Here is a 22,209-nt window from a genome sequence, read left to right as displayed (position 1 = left end):
AAAAATCCCTTGCTGACTGTGGTCACAGGTCCTGCACCATCTATCTTCAGCCTACTTTTGACTCAACTTAGGCTCTGTTCCTTCCTTTCACAGTGTTCCACCCTGACACTATACTGCTCCCCAAGCACTCAATAAAGCTCTTTCTCAAACTCAGGCTTCTGCGTAAGGTACAGTCATCCTGTGGTTTTGCTAGCCATTCTCTTATCTGGGCCACAGATCCTTCTACCCTGAAAATCCCACCCCAATTTCCCTTCAAAGTAACCATTCATAACACTTCCTTCAAGGCAGGACCAAGACCCAAGTTTTTCCTGCCTAATATAAAAAAATATACATACTGTTATTTTTATCAACTCTATTCAAATGATCTCTCTAGTTTGTTTTGCAATCTGTCATACTAGCTTTAAGTTACCTAACAAAGGGAGTGGAGAAAGCAAGCTTGTCTAATGTAGTAATAAATACCTGGCTCCTAGAACAGTATCTACCACAAAAATAAGTATTCAGCTATTTGAAGAATGAAATGTCAGAGATAAGCTACTTTTAGGATAAGCTCCATATTCCCCAGACACTAACACAGGTGCATGTGTTACATGAAATATTACATTACACTGCTTCTGTGGTATTAAGGAAATTTCTTACATCTGTATGTACAAAATAAAACTACTTACTAATATGACCATTCAAAATTAAAGCCAAATGTGCAACGAGTTATTACAGTTCAGCATTATCTACCTTACTAAATATTATCAAAAGCTATACCCTCAAAACATAGGGCCAACAGCCAAAAACATGACCTGTTATATTTTCAATGTAAAATATAAGAATCCCCGAGTGGACTATAATTAAAGAAATATCTGTCCTTCCAGTTAATGGCAACCAGAACTCAGTACCATGTTTGTAAAGAGGAAAGGGTTGGCAAACATGCTGCAAAAGATGGAGGAGCAGTTTTCTGTTAACACATCCCTCCAATCCAGCCATTCAATCCCCACTTTACCAAAGCCACTTACAGTACATGTGGGTCACAAAACCAGAAAGGTGGACCAAACATAGGCATATGCAGTCTAGATATGAGAAAGGAATATGAAGAAAAGTCTACACTTGTAAGGTCTACACACTAACATGAACCTACTACTTCACAGGTAACACTTTATTGATAACTTACGTTAGAGAAGCTGGGGACTTCCAGCCAGTTAGAGGCTCAACTGATTGCCACTTCTTCTCTAAGATGTAATTCTGTAAGTCTTCATAGATTCCTGGGCCACGGTAACGGCGGAATATCCCATCTTTTGCACTATCGGTTATAAAATAAAATAGAAATTAGATCAATTAAAATAAGTATTATGTAATAATAATCAAAATAACTATTGATTACACATGTAAACTCTGCTTGAATTTTAAATTAGCTCAAATGAAAAACAACTATAGCCAGACATAAGCAAGAGGGAATGTATTATTAATTCTAACCTAACATAAATGGGAAAATCTAAAACTCAAAGCATTAAATATTCTCTTTCACCACTGTGTAATCTGCAACTATAAGCTAAATTTCCAGCAATATTTAATCAGCCAACCCATTTGATAGCATGTTTGCAACCAATAATTTTTATTTCTTCTTGCAAAATTTCTACTCACTGTTATCACATTAACAAATAATGTACCCACATTTCCAAATCGATATTCTCCGAGTCTCCAAGATGATCAAGATCAAAGCACACACCTCCCAAATACACCTCTATGCCTTCCTTTTCTCACCTTCTCAGCCCAAATAGGAGTCACAGGAGTTCTCTTCATTCCTAATGCACTACTGTGTGAAGCTGGGAGTCCTGTTCCCTTGACTCCATGAACCTGCTTGGCCTGTATCCTGAATGACCCCCAAGTGCTATAACAATGGAACATCTTTCTGCCATTTTCCCTTTGCCTCTCATTAGCACAGTTCATCACCGTTGACCTATTCCCCCGCAGTGCTGAATTATAATCTTTATAAGATCGTAACATGAACAAAGCTTACTTACTGAAAAAATGCTGGGAGAGTAGTAACAAAGAAGCGGCCACTCAAACCTGGAAAAGCATAAACAAAAATAGTTAAAATTTAAGTGACTCAAGTACCAAGTGCTGAGGGAAAGCATCCTCTGGGTGCTGTCATGATCATATGAACAAACATCACTGGAATTACTGAATTACATTTATTGATTATCTTCTAACTTAAAGGAAAAAAACTTTAGTCTCTTTTACTTCCCAATACTTTCTAGTTACTGATACACCCACATTCTTATGTTCTAGGTGTTACCCTAGAATTTTCTGGATTATTTATTACTTGGTGTGGTAGAAAATGACCCCCAAAGGGAGTGGCACTATTAGGAGGTGTGGTCTTGTTAGAGGAAGTGTTTCATGGTAGGTGCAGGCTTTGAGGTCTCTTTTCTCAAGCTTCAATCAGTGTGACAGTCACTCAACTTCCTGTTGCTTCTTAGAGTCAGCACCACGCCTGCCTGCATGCTACCATGTCCCCACCATGATGAAAAATGAAATGAACCTCTGAAGCTATAAGCCAGTCACTTCAACTAAATGTTTTCTTTATAAGAGTTGCTCTGGTCACAGTGTCCTTTCACAACAATAAAAATTCAACTAAGCCGGGTGGTGGTGACACTTGCCTTTAGTCCCAGCACTCAGGAGGCAGAGGCAGGTGGATCTCTGTGAGTTTGAGGTCAGCCTGACCTACAAAGTGACTTCCAGGACAGGCTCCAAAGCAATACGGAGAAACCCTGTCTTGACAAACCACACAACAACAACAAGCCCTCAACTAAGACACTTGGGATTTTATGCAAGCTAAAAGAATATATTATAAAGCACTAAGATCTAAATTTATGCATGGAGTGCCAGGACCCAGAGGCTGAATGGCTCAGAGACCTAGGATAGAACCAAACACAATTACAGGAGGTAAAAGTGTCAACATAATGAAGCCTAACTATACTTTCCTATGCTCAGGGATTGGTGACTACCCCAACTGTCATCAGAGAGTTTTCATGCAGCAACTAATGGGAACAGATGCAGAGACCCACAGCCAAACATTAGGGGGATCTTGGAGAATCCTGCTGAGCAGGAGGAAGGATTGTATGAGTCAAAGGGGTCAAGGACATCACAAGGGAACCCACAAAAACAACCAAACAGGGCTCATAGGTGCTCACAGTGTGAGGATTCAGGCAGGCATTACGCTGTCCTGCCCCTGTCACCTGGCAGAATGCACTCAGGCAGTATGGTCAACCCAGGATTCCATGAGTACTAGTCTGCAGGCAAGTGCAAAGGACCCCTTTGAAAGTCAGACCCCTGCCCACTTACGCTCTTTTTTGCTTTCTCTTTTGTACTCTCTTTTGCTCTTTCTCTCCTGCTTTCAGTTGGCTACCAGCTAACCCCCTTTTCTTCTCTCCCTGCCTCTCTCTCCCCCTCTCTCCTCTTCTGTTCCCGGTGCCTCTGTGTCTCTTCCCTTCCCCCTCACTCCCCTTTCTAAATAAACCCCTCATTTAAGCTCTGTCTGCCTGGCCTGTATTCCCTCTGGCTCTTTCACCCTCACCTGCTATGGAACCTGCTATGCTCTCCCACGTCCCGTTCCTTGGGACACTCACCTGGGACACTTACTCAGGACCCCCACCCCACCCCCTTCTCCAGTTTTTATTCCTATAACTGTAATGAAAGAGCAACACACAGAGTCTGTACCAAAAGCCAGGAAGCCTGCACAGGAGCAACCTAGGTGTTTGTGACAATTGTGTACCATGGTCTACTTGTAGGACTTCTAACAGTGGGAGCAGGCACTGACCTTAATGCTTTGGCTGGCTTTTAGGAGCTTTTAGGATGTAAAATAAATAAATTCAATTAATTTTTTTTAAAAAATCTAAGTTTAATACTAACTTTCCCTACTAATTTTATTGCTTTGGATCACTTCAACCCTTTGAGTTTCAGCTGCCTCAACTATAAAATGAGTATATTAATGCTTTGGATGATTATTCTAGGATTAAATTATGTTAAGAACATAACAGTCCCCACATATGGTGAAGTACTCAACAAGTTATAGCTATTAACTATTACCCCAACTGTCAACTTAAAAAGAACAACACCCTCTTCATTGCAGAGTATCCACTGGTAGGTTGCCCATACTACAGCCAATGGCCTCACACTCTTGCACATACAGGCAGCATTAAGTAGACTGTAAAGTCTTAAGAAAGAGGCCTGCCATGCCGTGTAGCTGGTGAGGGAAAGACTCAATTAAGAGCTGCCCAGGGACACTAGACCCAGGCATGACATAGGACCAGCTCTACACCATGCCAGCACTGGGGAGGCAGAGGCAGGCGGATCTCTCCGAGTTCGAGGCCAGCCTGGTCTACAAAGCAAGTTCCAGGACAGGCTCCAATGCTACAGAGGAACCTCTCTGGAAAAACCAAAGCAAACCAAACAAACAAACGAAAGACCACATTTACAGTACCTGGTTCTTGAATGACATCCACCTTTCCCACACTGATCTGGAGTGTTTCACCATTCTTGGCAAAAGTCTCCCATTCAGAATCAGTCTGCTGGCAAGATGGACACCATGGGGCATAACTGTAAGATCAAAAGAATTAATCAACACAAAATATGTGGAGTAAAATCTATAAACAAAATTAACTGAATATTCGAAAATGAATTCCTAACTAAAGGGGAGAATAAAAGCAAGCTGCCCAAAGTCATTTGACAGATAAAACCAAGATTGTGTTTCCCTTATGACTTTACATGCAAACATTAATTCTATTGAAAATATTTTCAATTATCTTAACATACTAGACATTTCCTCCATGTAATTTTTTATAAATGAATCAAGTTTTATTTACCCCTTCCAGGTAGATTTGATATCTGAGGCAAACAAGTTCTGAGTGACCAAAGTAAAATAATTTTCAAGGATGTCCCAACATCAGCCAAGCCAATTCCAGACCTCTCAGAGCTACAGATATGATAGGCAGAGACCACAGACCTGTCACTATTGGGTCCCCTCTCATGTTTCCTACTATGTAAATACCTGTGAAATTTCATATCTTTTCCAAAAAAAAAAAAAAAATAAGAGCTACCCAACACTTTCTTTTTTTAAACAGAAAAAGTTAAAAATATCTGGGCCTTCAAGCCATAACTCTGCATTTACGTGTATTTTTCAGCTGGAAACAGGCAGTGACATCTCATATGCGGCCACAGAGAAAGGAACAACTGGACTAAGCCTAAGAGAACAAACAGCTAAGAAAGGGCCAACATATGTTCCAATATACCAAGGAAATGGTATATGTGAAGAGTCAGTAAAAAGAGAGTGAAAACACTTTACACAGCCTTAAAGAAAAGCAAGGTCTTGGGAAAGAGCATCGCTGTGCAAGCATGCAAACCTGGGGTTAATATCTGTGAAAAAGAACTAAGAGTAGTGGTGTGTGAGGACGAAGATGAGAGACAAGGAGATCCTTAGGGCTTAGAGAGGTCAACCCCAGCTCAAGGTTCAATGAGAAACCCAGTATCTTCAAGGGAATAAGCTAAACCAGACTCAGTATCAACAATGAACAAACAATAAAAATACTGTAAGAAACACACACACACACACACGCACACACACACAAATGACACAGATTGTAAAGCTGACATTTTTTTCTTAGTGTTGAATCTGAAGGTGTCAAAATGGGAAGAGTGATTTTCTACTTGCAAAGGCTGTAAAATAAATAATTTTTCCCAAAACATGTTCTAATTCTAGCTCTAGCACCTGCAAATTTGGAGTGAAGTCTTTATACAAATAACTGCATTAGAGATCTTAGGAAGTGATCATCGAATTTAAGATGGGACCTACATCTAGGAACAGTTCTTATAAGAAGAGCAAGCTCTGACATGGAGAACAGAAAGAATGCACACAATTCCAGATGTAAGGGCTGCAGCTGAAAGACATAAGAAACAAACAGGCACACACCAGCAACTAAGAGCAGCACAGAAGGGACATTCCCACAGAGAAAACCTGCTATACCTTGGCCCCTGAAAGCCTTTGAACCCCCCCCCCAGACCTATGAAAAAATATATTTCAGTTATCAAGCCTCCTATATAGAAATACACACCTATGCTCCTATATGCTGTTACAGCAGCCTAAGAAAATCATATTGAAAACAAGATAAAATTTGAAAGAAGGACTTCAATAACATAAGCCTTACAGGTCTTAAAGCACTGGTTGTCTGTCAATCTTCCTAATACTATGACCCTTTAGTGAATACAGTTCCCCAACTGTAAAATTATTTCCTTAACTGTAATTTTGCTGTTATGGCTCATGAGCTCAGTAAGAGGGTTAAGCCCTCCAGGTTGAGAACCACTATTGTAGAGGAAGAGTCAGGGCAGTGCTTCATATAAAATATGTGAACAAAAACAAACAAACAAAAAAAACCAAAACCCATCGTACACTGGAATTCTACTTGAAAATAACATGACATAACTTAAAGAAAAATTAACATCTTCATAATGTCACAAAAGTACACAGCTAAAACTGGAGAAACATTTTGTTTGGTTTAATGATGAATATAAGATAAAAGTGCTACAATAAAATGATGATCTTCAAAAACCGGAACAGGATACTCAAAGAAGAAAAATGTCACCAGGAACACATTAAAAAATACCGACTAAATGTAATTTAGTAAGTCTGTTTAAATTGAACACGTAAGAAGTAATAAAGTCAAAATACTGAGGAAATAAGTGAAACATTTTAAAAGACTGGGTATCATTAAATTGTTCGTACACAATGCCTTGCCTTTAAAAAAGGAAACCAAGGAGGAAAAGTGATAAACTAGTCAAATTCTAAAGTTTGTGTTTTGTTTTGTCTGTTTTGGGTGTATGTGATCAAACATAAGCCACATGCACAGTCACTGAGTTATATTCTCTTAGTGTTGTTGAGACCTCTTGCTATATACAGCTCAGGAGAGCCTACATTGGCCTTGAACTCACTTGTAGTCGAGGATGGTTTGGAATTAGCAGGCATCCTGCCTCAAAGCTCGCAGAATACTAAGGTTACAGGCATGTACCAAGTTCAGCTACAAGTCCTTTTGAAAACTTATTGTATAAACATTAATTGCTACTTTAAAACACAAAGAAAGCACTAAGTTTGGTGAATAACAGAAAAAAAATAAAATAATGAAATTAGGAAACATTTTGATCATTTACATTACTTTAAAAATGGGTAGGGGTGTTACCCAAGACTAGTTAGAAGTTCTTATTTTAGGAAAAATACTAACCATTAGGACAAATCCAGAAGAGAAATTTTACTAGAAATGTTTTTATTTACCAAAAAATAGGCAAATGTTTTTCTGTCATGGTTCTAAATTTTATACAGCACTCTCTTTTCTGAGTTTTTCTTGTTGTCCCATAAATCAGCTGGATAACAGATATAGGTAACTTACTAAGGATTTTACTTTAACAAACACTCAGCAGGACCTGTGACAATAAAGACATAGGATATAGTAGGAAAACTGTTCTCCAACAAAATAAATTAAATTACAGTGTCAACAAATGATAACTACACCAAACAAGTGTGGTTGGCTTCCCCACTACATATAGAAGACACTACCTCACAGCACATGCCCTGGTCCTCTGGCTCTTAAAGTCCTCCTGCCTCCTTTTCTGTGATGATCCCTGAGCCTTAGGTATAGGGGTTGTGTTACAGGTCAGGCATCCCACAACCAGTTGTTCTCAGTGATTAGAGCAGTGGTGGCTTTCTGTAACAGTCTCCTGCTGCTGCAAAAAGGAGCTTCTTTGATAAGGAGTGAGTGCTACACTTACCTGTGGACAGGAGGGAAGTATTTCTAATGCAGTGAGAGATTATACTTGCTTTGGAGAGTGGCAGTCTCTAGAATCCATGATGTCACCCACCACAGGTAATTGCTAGGTTGACAGCAGTAGGCATAAATCCCTTCCTCCGAGTAGGCCTTTAGTCTAATTAAATAGCTGTTACTGCCAAGATATTAGTGCTATTACTGTACCCTCGGAGCTATGTTGACATGCTGTCATTGTAGTCTTAGCTTGACAGCTGGGTAGGACTACTGATTGGTTTTGTCTTCTGGAAGCTTGCATAGCGCCTTCAGATACAAGAGCTACTGCTAAGGGAGGAAGCTTGTAGATCAGTTCCAGCTCTATTCTTCCTAGTCCTCCCCTGTCTGAAGTAATTGGTGCCTTCAGCAACCTAGTCTTACCTTAAAGTCATAGGACACAACCAAGGCCAAAGACAACTGCCTAACACTTTAATCATACATGCAAAGAATAAAAAATTGAGCTGTATGAAAGAAACCCTTACACCCTTAACACCTGCTTGAGTGAGGGAACAGTATGTTCCCAGACATAATGACTCCTGAAAACAATGACTGCTTCTTGATGGGAGATGTCACTCTGTAAATATTTCCCTTATTGGTTAATGAATAAAGCACTGTTGGCCAATAGAAAAGCAAGATAGGTAGGACGAGGAGACAAGGAGGATTCGGGAAGTAGTAGGGAGAAGTTTCAAGATGTAGGACCAATAGGGTAAAACTGTGGTAAGATAATACAGCATCTCTATAATACAGCGTCTCTGGGGCTAGCATGGCTTTGGGACCAAGCCTGCAGGAAAACATGTTTGTAATAGCTTCACCCCTTGTACCCAGCAAGACTGAGCACAAAAAAAAAAAAAAAAAAAAAAAAAAAAAAAGATATCAATAAACAAATGGGCAAATGGGAGATTGAAGGCTCAATAAAAGAAATAATTAAGTTGCATTACTTATTTATTCATTTAGTCAAAAGCCATTGACCACTTGCTACTTAATAGTAAGGCTCCAGAGTTAATCAATGAAGAAAAAAAGATTTTGTTCTTTTATATAAAGTTTGTAGCGGAAAAATAAACTATCTAATACAAAGGTAAATAACCAAATTTATACATAACAGTTGTGGTTAGAACCATGCTAGATACACAAGGTATTTAAAGGGGGATTTCCTGTAAGCAAGATAGGACATTTATTCAAGTGGTAAGGAGTTTCAAAAATGAGCCTGCAACAAGGTCTGTCATTTGCAGTTCCCTGAGGAACAGGGCCTTCCCTTATATGATCAGGAAAGTCTAAATATGAGCCAGTCAATCAAGCATTCCCTTACACCAAAGAGCTGCCCAACCCAAAATGGCAAGTGTCCTATTTAAGACCACTGACAAATGTCTAACAAAAGATGATGTATTTCATTAGGTAGTTACTAAAGACTTGACTGCTACTCATACTACCTCTTTCAGAGCACAACAGACTGCCAAGTCCCTTGAAATCAAGGTTGTACTTCATTGACTTTCACTTTCCCAGATCCACACCCCTGAACCCAAAAAGTGGCAAGCAACATTTAGTGACTACCTTTTATACATTCAAACGATAAAACTCAACACGCTGCTAAACTAGAGGAGATTCTGTCTGACATGAGCAAGTCCAATTTCCTTTACAGAAGTCAATTTCACTCAAAATATATCTCACCAGCAGGTATTATAGGTAAGCAGATCAAAATTATGCTATATGATGTCCAGACAGCTTAGATGCAGGGAAGTCACACCAGAACAGTACAGAGAATGAACATATTGGGGTTTGAAAAGAACAAAACTGACACCAGAACTAAAATAAGAGGATTGGCAGGGAAGATGGTTGGAGGTCAGGGTAAAGGAGGGAATATGGGGAGGGACAGGTAACACTAAAAGGCCTTTTTGAAAAGCCACATGGAAATCTACTATGGTAGAATATACATGAAAGGAATTTAAATAAAGACATCATATAATGGGGGAGATAATGTCCCAACTAAACATCTTACACCACAAAGTAAAATCTCCAATGCCAGAAAAGGGCTATATCTTGTTGAATAACAGGCCAAAGGGGTCCCAAAGATTTTTCCGAACATCACAGACTATTTTCAAGGTTATTGGTTATCCTCCACAACCTGCTTCTGAAAACACCATTTATTTATAACATCAAACATGGAGAAATTGAGATGTTGTCCAATTAGAAACCTCACCCTCACTGACTAGTGTTCATGGTGTTGGAAGGTACTTTGCATACTATTGGAGAACTGTCATCATCAATAATACCTGGCCAAAAACCCTGAGACCTACAACAGCAACCTGCCTAGAAGATATACTTGTGCAACAGTGCAACAGACATTATAGAAGTAACTAACCACGTTTTAATTGGATCTAAGGCCCACCCCCATGAAACAGAACCCATTCCTGACATTGCTAAAGCGGCCAAGAATCCACAACTATATGGGTCATGGGCCCTATGGGAAAACCTACTATGCTAAATGAACACAGCAATAAAATGACTCCTAATGACACACTGCTATACCTGTACAACAGAGCACTGCTTGTAACTCATCACAGGAGCTTCTTCTAGCAGGAGGTGGTAATTAACAGAGACTTGGAAAATCTCAGCCCTAAATGGGATGTCTTATCAAACCCCTCCCCTCAAGGGTCAGGATCCATGAGATCCAGTGGGGGACTGCATGAGCCAGAGGTGATAGATGACTCCAAAGAAGTAGTGCATTAGGCCTGCACAGGTCCAAACTAGACAAAATCCTAGCACAGAAAAGGAGAAGTGGATACAAAGACTCACCCCTAACCAAGAAGTTATTTGCAGTTGATACCTGCCAGGAAAGGGAAAGTCTGTTCACTCAATGAAGTGTCACTGAGTGTATCAACCACATTCCAGGATAGGTCCTATACAAAATAGACTATCTTTTGAGCACTTTCATTTTATTTAGTTATTTTTTGTTGTCAACTTTTTTTAGTTTGTTTTGATTTTTCACTTTTTGTTGATTTTTTTGTAATAGAGAGACAGAGAGAAAGAGAACATGAAGCTGGATGGGTAGGGGGAGTGGAAAGAATCTGTCAAGAGATGGAAGGAAGGAAAAACTATAATTAAGATACACTGTATGAAAAATAATAAAAAAATTTCCTAAATAAAAATATAAATTATAATGAAAAAGACTGTTTAAAAAATGCAACACACCAGGAGCCAGGCAAATGTTAAAAACCTCAAGAAAAGTTAGAAAGTAATTAAGCAAAAGATGATATAAACCAACAGAAATAAAGGAAAGAGAGCATCAGAAGGTATATAAGGACAGCAAGCATTTATAATGAGAGAGAAGAAATGGGGAGTAAACACTGTAAAAGAATACATGAAAACAAATGAGAGGAAAGCCAGGGTGTACAACAAATGAATAATGTTAAACAAATTTAAGTAGAAATGAAGTCATTCTGCAGCTTTGTAAAAGCCTTGCAAATTAAAAAAACATGAATTATCATACATTCATTTTAACTGGTATTTCTCAAACAGAATAACTTTTAAAACTGGAATTCAATTCCAAGGACCACAAATATTGACTCCTTAGAAATCATGGAAAATAAAACTAATGAAATTTTGCAATGGATTTTCATGTCATAAAGTACCAACCACTACTAGGGTTTAAGAGAAAAAGATTAATACCAGCAATATGCATGAATTGTGTTACAAGAGAATGGTAGGAGTATGACTAGAGATACACAAGCAGATTTCTAGAGAAAGGTAGCATATGAATAAATGAAGAACTATCATTTAAAATGATAAATTCTACCCATGTGATCACCAAGTTTTCTGACAAACTTCTTTACAGAAACCAATACATTTTATCTGCAGATGCCTAATAATCTCCAGTTATAAGAGCAGACCAGCTGATAAAGCACTGACTGGGGAGTTCATATGAACATGTATACTGCATGGATGTTGATATGAGTATGCATGTTTTCATGTGGTTGTGCATATATGCACATGTCTGTGAACGTGTATGTAGGTCAAATGTCAACACTGGGTATCTTCCTCAATTTCTCTCGACCTTATTTTTGAGACAGGGTCTCTCACTAAACCTACAGCTCATCTATTTACTAGATAGCACACCAACAAGCACCAGGAATTCTCCCACCTCCACCTCCCCAGTGCCAGGATCACAGACATGTGATCCTAGCTGTGTCTAGCTTTTACATAGGTGTCAGGGTTATGAAATGGGATTCCATGCTTGTGTGGCATCCTTCTTATATGCATGGGGATGTGTGTGTGCTATTTTGAAAGGACTCTCAAAAACGTATTTATAGTAGGCCTATACTGGTTCTGAGAATAGAAACATTTTATATTTTTGGGTTGGAGTTTTTTAAAGAAGAATCAGGAATGTGATCCAGGAACACAAGAAAACTGATTTTTAAAAATGATAGGAGTTACAGTACTTCTGAACCTGTTTCTGGAATCCAGAAAAAAAACAAAAAAAAAAAAAAAAAAACAACAAAAAAAAAAAACTGGATGTAATAACATAAGTTCCTCCCTTTCCATCCTCATTTCATGTCCAACTATTCAGAAGTTCTTTTTTTTAAAAAAAAAAAAAAATAGCGTCTCAATTAAAAAAAAAAAAAAAAATGTAAGCACCACGAAGCTAGGCACGTGGCAGGTTCCAGGAATGGATCTTAACTATCTAGGCTGGGGCATTTGTAAAGAGTAGAATATAAACCACCCACAAGAGCCAAACAGGAGTTGTTAGCCAGCACTGAATTAGAAGCCTATTGGGATTTTTGATCATCTCAGCATTATTATTCTTAGTTATTTTCCTTGCACAGGAAAAAAAAAAAAAAAAAGAAAGTTCAAAAAGGAACCATTAAGGAGTTAACAGCATTAGATATAAGGAGACCTTTCTACAATGGCTGTCTTCACAATTCACATACAAACACACTCTCAGCTTTAACCAGAAAACTGACATCTAGAAAAACAACTGAATAAGGACATTTGAGGTAATAGTAATAGCTATAGAGATAGCTGACAAAAAGCAGTTTCTCAAAGTTCTTAAATACTGCAAACCTGACATTGCTAATGCAAAGCTCACACCTTTAACTCCAGAGGCAGTGGCAGGATGATCTCTGTGACTTCTGGTCTACATAGCCAGTTCCAGTCCAGCCAGAAACACATAGTGTGACCCTATCAAAAACAGAAAAAAAAAAAAAAAAAACTTTCTCTCAAAAAGAACATGACTTCACTTCCATCCAAATAGGTTGGTTATTCTTCTACAAAGCCTTAACAGTTTCACAGACTTGATGATTTAGCAGGAGCATTTCATTTTGAGGCCTAATAACTCCATAGGTGAGGAATTAAGTATACATTATATTCCTTAATTTGCATAGTTTACCCTAATCTCACAGGAAGGTATCCACACCACATGCATCTGCCTGAAATCTAAATTGAAGATATCAAAATATGGCCTTAAACAAATAAAAACAGTTTTAGGAGTATCTATATCCTCAACGTAAAACTTAACTACCAAATGGTAGTGACAAATCTGTATTATCTGAGACCATGGGCTATGGGAATGTGGTCTCATAAATTATGTTTCCAGACATTTTTCATCTTCCTTTCATGTCCATGGAGTCTAGGGAGCCTATTCAGATGGCTGAACCTTGTCAACATCATTTTTCAAGAGATCACTTCCTTGATATTAATATTATGCTACAACCAACATAAGTCCTTTCCCTTGTCCTGACAGTTTCCCATAACCTTCAAACAAGACACTACCCACCACCACATACTTTCTGTTGCTCAAAGGGGGCTATCTCCTAATGGCCTTCTCTTTATACCACTGGCGCAATCCAATTATGATACTGACTCAAAGTCCTAGCTCTAAAAATAATGGCATCAGGATTTAAATATCTTTTTTTTTTTTTTTAACTCAGTCACCCGTGTTTGTTTTTCTACACAATGACATTTCAAGGTCTTTTAAAAGGGAAATTGGCATTTCACACAAACCAGTCTTCCTTCCCGTGCTGCAATGGCTTATTACAACACACACCTTTCCTAAGGGTATGCATCACTGAATGGCTGCTCCTTTTATAGTACAGATACACCTCTAAGCGCATATGGTTCTCCTCTTCCCTTCCGGATCCCTCCCTTTGGTAAGCTGCCTCCTCCATTTCCAAAACACTTTTGGCTAAAGCAATGGTGAAAGAGGCTAGGTAAGGATGCTTGTTGGCTGAGCTTCCTCACCCGCTGCCTGACGGCAAGGGGCAATGTGCGCATGCTCACTACGAAGGCCGCAGCCCGACACCGCAGGCAGGTGCTGGCAGGGGGCGTCGCGGCCCGGGTCTGACCAGGAAAGCACGGCGGGCACACTCACAATTTCAGCATCCATTCGCCTTCCATCACTAGCGTCCAGTTGGAGGCGGTCATGGGCTGCACCCGGCTCTCCTCCACCGGCGGCGCGGCCTGCTCGAGACTCTCCGCCGCTGCGGCCGCGAGCCAGGCGGCCAGGAGCACCGAGACACAGTAGCTGCCTGTCATGGTGGCACCCGTGAGGTAGCACGGCTCAGTGGGGTAGGGAGCACTGACTGGGTAACTCCACACAAGCAACCGCCCTCCCAGAGGTCTAAGCAGAGCCCACCCCGCCTCAGAAACGCGCTCCCAGCCACGCCTGCAGTGCTGCCGGTTGCCCCTTATCTGCCCGCCCTGCAAGGTCCCGCCCAGCCACCATGGCCACGCCTCCTACGCACCGCAGAAGGGTGGTTGCCAAAGCAACCGTCTGCTGTTTGCCTAGGCAACGACTTGTTCTTCCTGCTGATTATCTGGCTGAAAATACACAGATGACCCAATGCTGTTTAAGCGATGGCTTGCACCCTCTTCGCTGCCTGTTTTTCTAAGGGGAAGTGTGGCCAGTGGCTAAACAAACCCATTCCCCCTTTCGTGGTAACACAACATCCAAGATCTGTAGAGTGGACCATGGCGACTGAAGAGCTCTCTGCACCGCCAAAATAGATACAACTAGGCTATGCAGTCCTTTTTTTTTTGGTTTTTCGAGACGATTTCTCTGTGGTTTTGGTGGCTGTCCTGGAACTAGCTCTTGTAGACCAGGCTGGTCTCGAACTCACAGAGATCCGCCTGCATCTGCCTTTCGAGTGCTGGGATTAAAGGTGTTTGCCAACCACCACCCGGCTAGATTATGAAGTCTTTTGAAAAAAGAAAAAACTTTTTAAATTTTATAGACATTTAAAATATGCGTATGAACAAAATGAGTCACTTCGTGAGTATTGCTAGTTGCAATGAAATTTTCCTCTCAGCCTTTTTCTCCCAGATACAATTTTGCCAAACCTATAATCATAGTAGTGGTACACGATTTACGTATCTTTACATATACACACTAGGCAAATCTGTATGCTGGGACCACCACACCTTGAAGATGCAAGACTCATTACAGTTAAAGGGACCATGAATTCTTTAGAAGTCAAATTGTAAAATTTAGCAGTGTGGTTAATATAGCGTGAACGATATGGTTTACATTCCTAGGATGAAACACTACTATGCAATTCAGGGTACTTGAGCATACTTCATGTCAGGCTGTAGTTAATAATATAGAACAGATGAATTTTGCATACAAAGATGTTGTGTGGATACAATGTAATGGTGTACACATCAAGCCTGCAACGTCAGTAGAAAACATTTTACTGTGCTTGTAAAAGATTCATAAACAGAAGTCTACCATTTTCAGTGGCTTTTTAATACAGAGTATGTGATTGATTCTAAAAGTTTTATAGACATATCTGATAGAAATTGCTGTTGACTGTGCTGAGTGCAATAAAGATGAGATGACTGTGTTTTTAAATCACTACTAGCTACAGGCAGTAACATATTTATGCAATGAAATAATATGATGCACTTGGTCTGGTGCTACAGATTGGGGATCCAGACCCCCAAGATGCTTAGGTGAGAGTATCACAACCTGGGCCACTTAGGTATTGATTCAAAATAGTTACAAGGAGGCTGAGGATGTAGCTATGTCAGAGATCATTGTCCCACAAATTGATTTTTTAAAATTCCTATCTCTTGAATTTCATGTGGAAGAGGAAGAGGACAGTAAGATACAACTTATCAAGCCCATGTGGGAGGGGCTTTGCCTCTAGGCAAGGAGAAAGGGGAACAGCTGTCTTGACCCATGATGGCTTCTAGAGCCCAGTGCTTTCTAGCCTCAAAACTTAGACCTAAAACTAGCTTCTGTTTAAATACAGCTGATGGTAAAATCTGCTCCAAAAAGTAGCTGTGCAAATGATAGAGATATAGTTTACATGGTATATGGTTCAGGAAAACTGGCTAATAGTTGTAGGCAACATCATACTGTAACATTTATAGGGCTCTATGCTTTTCCTAAAATCAAAATCACTTAGGATGTCATGCAGTCATTCTCCTTCATAATGCTAATGACAGGGTTTTCTGTTCCACCTAGTCCTTGTAGAGAGCTTAGTCCCAAATAAACACACAGAGACTTATATTAATTATAAACTGATCGGCTGATGGCTTAGGCTTCTTACTGACTAGCTCACTCTTAATTATTAACCCATAAATATTAATCTATGTATTTTTACATGGCCTTATCTTACCACAGAATGCCCCTCATCCTATCTTCCCGGTAGCTACATTGCATCTCTCTCTAGACTCCTCTCTATCTTCCTGGTCTCCTGGTCTGATAGCCCCAACTATACTTCCTGCCTGGCTACTGGCCAATCAGCATTTATTCATTAGCCAATAAGAGAAACATATATTAATAGCATACAGAAGGACATCTCCCATCACAATGCAGCTTTGCTTTTGCCTACCATTCCCATAAGCCCCAGTGCTCCAGTAACAGAAAGTTATGTCCCATTCCCAAATCACACTGTATACTTTGTCTCCTTGAGTCTATCTTTTTCCTACAATCACAACTCTGCCTCCACCATCTAACACAGCTCAAATTTTACCTCTGACAGATCTGGCAGAATGAGGTGCTAATTTCAAAACCAATATCTTTCTGTTCAGCCCTACTACAGCTCTGTCCTATGCAACAACGACACTTCCTTATCACCCCCTTGTCCCTTCTTTTCTCTAAAGCCTACTAAGAACCATCCAAGGAAGTAGTCTTACTTTGTGTCTTTATGTCTCCTACATTGTGGACTCTAATTTTATAGTAGTACTTGGCTTAGGCAGTTTCTGGCATGACTCCTAAAGTCACCCAATTCCTGACATTCAGCATCTTGTGTCTGTTCCTCTACTTTAGAGGGTTAGGGTAGTGACTCGCTTCTAACAAAATACAACAGAAGCTGAGTTAGATCTTCACCAATAAAATCACAAAACCCTGGGAATCCCATCTTGCTGGTACTCACTGCTCCTCTTCTTTTCTCATTTTGATACCCTGTTTAGGGAACTCCTAGTGAAACAATGGAGGGAAGCCTCAAGCCAACATCCCACAAGAAACTGAGGCCTCTATACAATAACCTGCTGAGAACTAAACCTTAGGAACAGTCAGGTGAGTGATCAGGATTTGGTGCCTTCTCCAGTCCTTGTGAGAGGACACAGCCTGATGAGTGATCCAGAACCTCAAGGTGGAGATCAAGTGGAACATTTGCACAGAAACTGAGATATTCAAAGGAATTTTAAGCTAGACATATTTGGAATAAATTGTAGCACACATCATTTTCTTACCTAAGCTGTTTGAAAAGATTGGTGTTGTAACCTGCCTGGCAGAAAGATGGTCTAAAGGGACTCTGTGTCTCTCAGTCTGACAATAGACCCCCCAAAGATATTTCCCCAGGAATCTTATAGTGGAATAAGGAGGTGGAACCAGATGGAAGGGTCCTTTTTTTGTCTTTCAGGAAATCTCACAGTTCTTTTTGTTTGTTTTTTGTTTTTTGAGACAGGGTTTCTTTGTAGTTTTGGAGGCTGTCCTGGAACTAGCTCTTGTAGACCAGGCTGGTCTCGAACTCACAGAGATATGCCTGCCTTTGCCTCTGCCTCCTGAGTGCTGGGATTAAAGGTGTAAGCCTTCTAACTAAACTTGGAACACAGACTTAACACGGGTTATCTTGGTCCTCAGCCCAACATGGCCACCTTGAATAAATCTCCTTTTTCTGCTTTCCACTTTTGATTTGGCTCTTTAATTGTCTTTTTGAGGACAGTGGTCAGACATGGCTTGGAGTACAGGTTGTCACTCTCAAGTCCAACAACAGAACCTGGTACTGAGGAATAAATCTTTTGTCCTTGGAGCAGTTTGTAATGATGGGACTATGGTGATATCTCTGGTTACACAAAAATATGAGTCCTTATAAGAAAGGGAGAGGGATCTAAAGGAAAGTCCAAGGGGGTATATGCTTTGGCATCCCTTTAAAGTCAGGAAAACCACTATGAATAATTCTAGCTACAAAGCTTTATGATCAGGAGTGTGTATTGCTGTCAGGCTGAAATACTCAGTCACTCATGTGTAAGATGCCCCAATGTCCCCTTTGCCTGCTACAGGAACTTTAGAGGAATTCATGACCTAACAGTCTACAAGAGAAGGGCAGTTTGACTGCCCGAGCTGCCTTCTAGAGAGCAGCTGCACAGATGGCTTTCTGGGATCTCCCTGGGTTTCACATAGGCAAGATACAGATTTTAACAACAATGGTCTATGTTTGTAAGCTATGGCTCCTTAACTGACCATCTCTGGACTCATTTCTCACCTTATAATATTTGATACACTCCAATAGGTGAGGTATTGATTGAGAGCAGAGGATACCAGCTGATATTTTTATTCCACAATTTTATGGACCATAAACTGTGCACAGGCCTGTGAGAGGTTCTGTTAGACAACAATGGTATCAATTCTCTGTGCACAGAAGCATCACATTAAATAATATGCTTAAAATGTCCAGAAAAACAGTACCTTCTGAGGTGCTGTGTGGTGTGGAGTACTGGGGTTGTCAACAGGCTTGATTCCCAGCATTCAATGAGCTGGGAACAGTTCCCTGTGGGAAAGAGGCTACAATATGGAAAATACTGAACCTCAGACTATGTTGATATACTTATGGGACAGATGGAAAGTGGGACAGAGAAAGTTCCCTGTGGGAAAGAGGCTACAATATGGAAAATACTGAACCTCAGACTATGTTGATATACTTATGGGACAGATGGAAAGTGGGACAGAGAAAGTTTGGATGGGAAAAATAACATAAGATGATTGGGTAAGAAGCTCAGAGCTTATCTAACACTGACAATTCCAACAGACAAGGAATTTCAACCATGTTGCTTATGAACAATCCTTGTTTGTCTTTTGATATTTGAAGGTTGGGAAATCAGGATCTGTATTTATTTACATAAAGTGTTTAGTCAGGATTTATTTTTATTAAAGAGAAAAAAAAACTGAATACAAGCAAGAACATCCATTGAGTGCAGTGCTCTGTTCCAAGGTGTAACATGTGATAACTGAAGTGTGGCTACAAATTTTGATTTTTATTTTATACACCTTATTTTAGGACATATTCCTTAATATAAAATCCAAATATTTCTAACTATACTTAAGATTGTGTCTTCCTTCCATTTCAATAAATGGAGAAAATAATTCTTCACTAAGGGAAATCTTATTATTTCCAATTTGCCATCTTTATCCCTATGGCAAGTTTTTCTCCCTTTGTTTCCACATATGATTTTGAAATCCAATATTAGAAACAGATAATAATAGACATATACTGATATCCAAGAATCTGACATTTGAACTTTTCTAATGTAATACTTTGGGGTGATTGATACATAGTGACTTGTTTCTGATAGAAGCTAGAAAAAAATCAAGGCATTTGCTGTTTTTAACTTCCTCATTTGCAATGTATTTTGGGTAAATATGCGGTTTTTTTTTCCATAGGCACTTTTGGTTTCCTAGTGCTGTTGAAGTTTCCTTGACTGTCAGCAGGAAAGGCAAACTAGATCCCCAAGACAAGAGTTGCACTCTCTCTCCATAGTCTCCTGGGTTTCATTTCATCCTGTCCTGACTCACAAAACATGTGATATAGATGCACATATGCTGCATATGTGTGGACATGTGATCCTGTACCTGATGCAAACCTGCTCCTTTAGACACTCATTAAACTTATTCCTCATAAAATGCCATTTAAAACACAGCCAACACATAGTTCGAGTGAATTCTTACATATGAAAGTCACTATTATTGCAGGATGTTTGCTCACACTGTTAACATGTATCTCTGTTTAACCTTACCTAATTGGTTTAATAAAGAGCTGAACAGCCAATAGCTATGCAGGAGAGGATAGGCAGGACATCTGGGAAGAGATAGGAACTCAGGGAAGAACCAAGTATAGGGGACCCACCAACTAAACACAGAGGAAGTCGGGCACCACGTGGCAGAACATAGATTAATATAAATAGGTTAATTTAAGAAGTGGTTGAGAACAAGCCTAAGGCAAGGCCAAGGTTTTTAATTAATATGAAGTCCCCATATCATTATTCAAGAGGGGGTGTCTCAAGAAAGACCTGTTATACACACACACACACACACACACACACACACACACACACACACACACACACACACCTTGAGCTGTTTAACCATCCAAGCTAACACAGGTGGTTGAGCTATGACAATGAACCACTTTTCAGTGTAACTTTCCCTGTTTCCCAGCAGATTTGCAGCACTGCCTAAACCCTGATGAATTACAATGCTAGTTTTCCTGAAATATATTTAAATAAAAGACAGCATGCATTTAAAATATCTGCAATATGAAACATGCTGTGTTGTCAATGTCTGCTTTTGTTTCAACCAATAAGAATGAAAATAAGTCTACCAACTCTTAAAAATACCAGTTTTCCTCTCCCAATGGGCCAGAAAAAAATAGACAAGCTCTGAGAGGTTTCTTCTAAAAGCATAATAACTTTCTCAGTTTCTCTCATTTTCTGCCATGCAAAACAGAATTTTCTTCAAATCACTTAATAGATGATTTAAAGGTCCTCTTCTGTGAACTCATAGCTTCTAAGATTCTGGATGGGTAAAAGAGCTAGGAAATAGAGGTGACATCACAGCCAGGAATTGGATGAAAGGCAGAACTCCTCCTAGGAAAAAGGAACACACCTTTTATTACCTACCTAAGATGATTGTAGGTTCACATTGTATAACAGGAACAACCATTCATCAAAAAACCTATGGGACCAACGGTTTCCTACTGAAAAGGAGGTGACTTTATCTTCCCTGAGGTGGAGGAAGCATTTGGCAATGTCAGAGATAGTTTAGAAATGGAATAGACAGTATTACTGATGGATGTACGGTGTGCAGAAGCCAAAGATGCTGTTGAATATCTGATGATGACCAGACACTATAATTCAATACAAATCTGAAAGATCAAAAGGAACTTTGTACTGTACACACACATTTCTACACATACAGAGCATATGGCTAAATAAATGGAATGTCACTAGCCCCGCTGGAGGCCCCCACTGGTTCTGCCAATCACTAGGCTCTATATCCATCCTCAAAGAGCTCTACTTATGTGGTAATTATTTATGTACCTGTCTTCAGTTTATAGAACTCAGAAGTATTGCCCAAGTGTTCTGTTTGTTTTAAATTTTCTACAAATAGAATTTAGGTGAATATAGTACTTTTGTTAGATTTTTTTTAACTCTTTAAAAACATTTTCATTAATTCTTTCAGATACTATTCAAAGTACTTTGATTATATTCACCTCTTCCCTATTCCTCCAAGAGCCACTCCCCTTCCCTAACCAATCAACTCTGTGGCATTTTTTTTATGGTTGGGTGTAGGGCTATCCACTGGAGTGTAGTTGACCTACTAGGGGCTGTGACCTTAAAGAACACTGAGAGTCCCTCTCTCTCCTAGCAGGTATTATTTGCCAATTATCTCAGCTAGCAGTGGGACTTTTTACACCCCACCCCCAATCTTGAGAGCCAGGCCAATCCAAGACTTTCTCAGAGGCCCTATGAAAGGACAAAAGGAATCTAGTTCTGTGTCTTTGGCAAGGCCTGGTCTGGGGCTGAGGCCATGGCCTCAAAGAACTCAAGGTTTTAGTTCCTGGGAACTTGGCTTTCCCCCTGACGAGACTGGAGTTATCAGCTCCAAGGCCATTGTGTGTTCCAGTCTCTATATACTATGTTCCTCTTGTGTCCGCATGTGTAACATCTGTTGATTAGTCTCCTGCTGACTTCCTCCCATTGTGAGATTGTTTTCCACAGACTCTATCCCATTACCACCCCCACCCCAACCCCATTTCTGAAAACAGTACATAAGATGCCGTACTTCTTAATAAACTGTCTTGGCATAAGACATAGCTTGTGCAAGACCCCCTGATCCTACTTGTTCTACCTTGTTTATTTCTGATCTCCTGGGCCCTCCTCCTCA

The 22,209-nt window shown here is 39.8% G+C and overlaps 1 protein-coding gene across 1 annotated transcript in view; it reads right to left on the bottom strand.

The window, feature by feature from the left end:
• The window catches only part of Tmx4 (thioredoxin related transmembrane protein 4), a 33,602-nt gene extending 19,202 nt beyond the window's left edge, over window positions 1–14,400 (bottom strand). The window contains exons 1-4 of the mRNA XM_051183314.1: window positions 14,191–14,400; window positions 4,469–4,584; window positions 2,010–2,055; window positions 1,160–1,288 (exon numbers count right to left, since the gene is read on the bottom strand). Of these exons, the coding sequence (XP_051039271.1) occupies window positions 1,160–1,288; window positions 2,010–2,055; window positions 4,469–4,584; window positions 14,191–14,354 (455 nt within the window). The 5' untranslated portion in view covers window positions 14,355–14,400. The remainder of the gene's footprint in view (window positions 1–1,159; window positions 1,289–2,009; window positions 2,056–4,468; window positions 4,585–14,190) is intronic.
• Between the last annotated feature and the right edge of the window lie 7,809 nt (window positions 14,401–22,209).

Source organism: Phodopus roborovskii, unplaced genomic scaffold, assembly GCF_943737965.1.
Source record: "Phodopus roborovskii unplaced genomic scaffold, PHOROB, whole genome shotgun sequence".
Lineage (NCBI taxonomy): Eukaryota > Metazoa > Chordata > Mammalia > Rodentia > Cricetidae > Phodopus > Phodopus roborovskii.
This window is presented reverse-complemented; position numbering and strand designations above follow the sequence as displayed.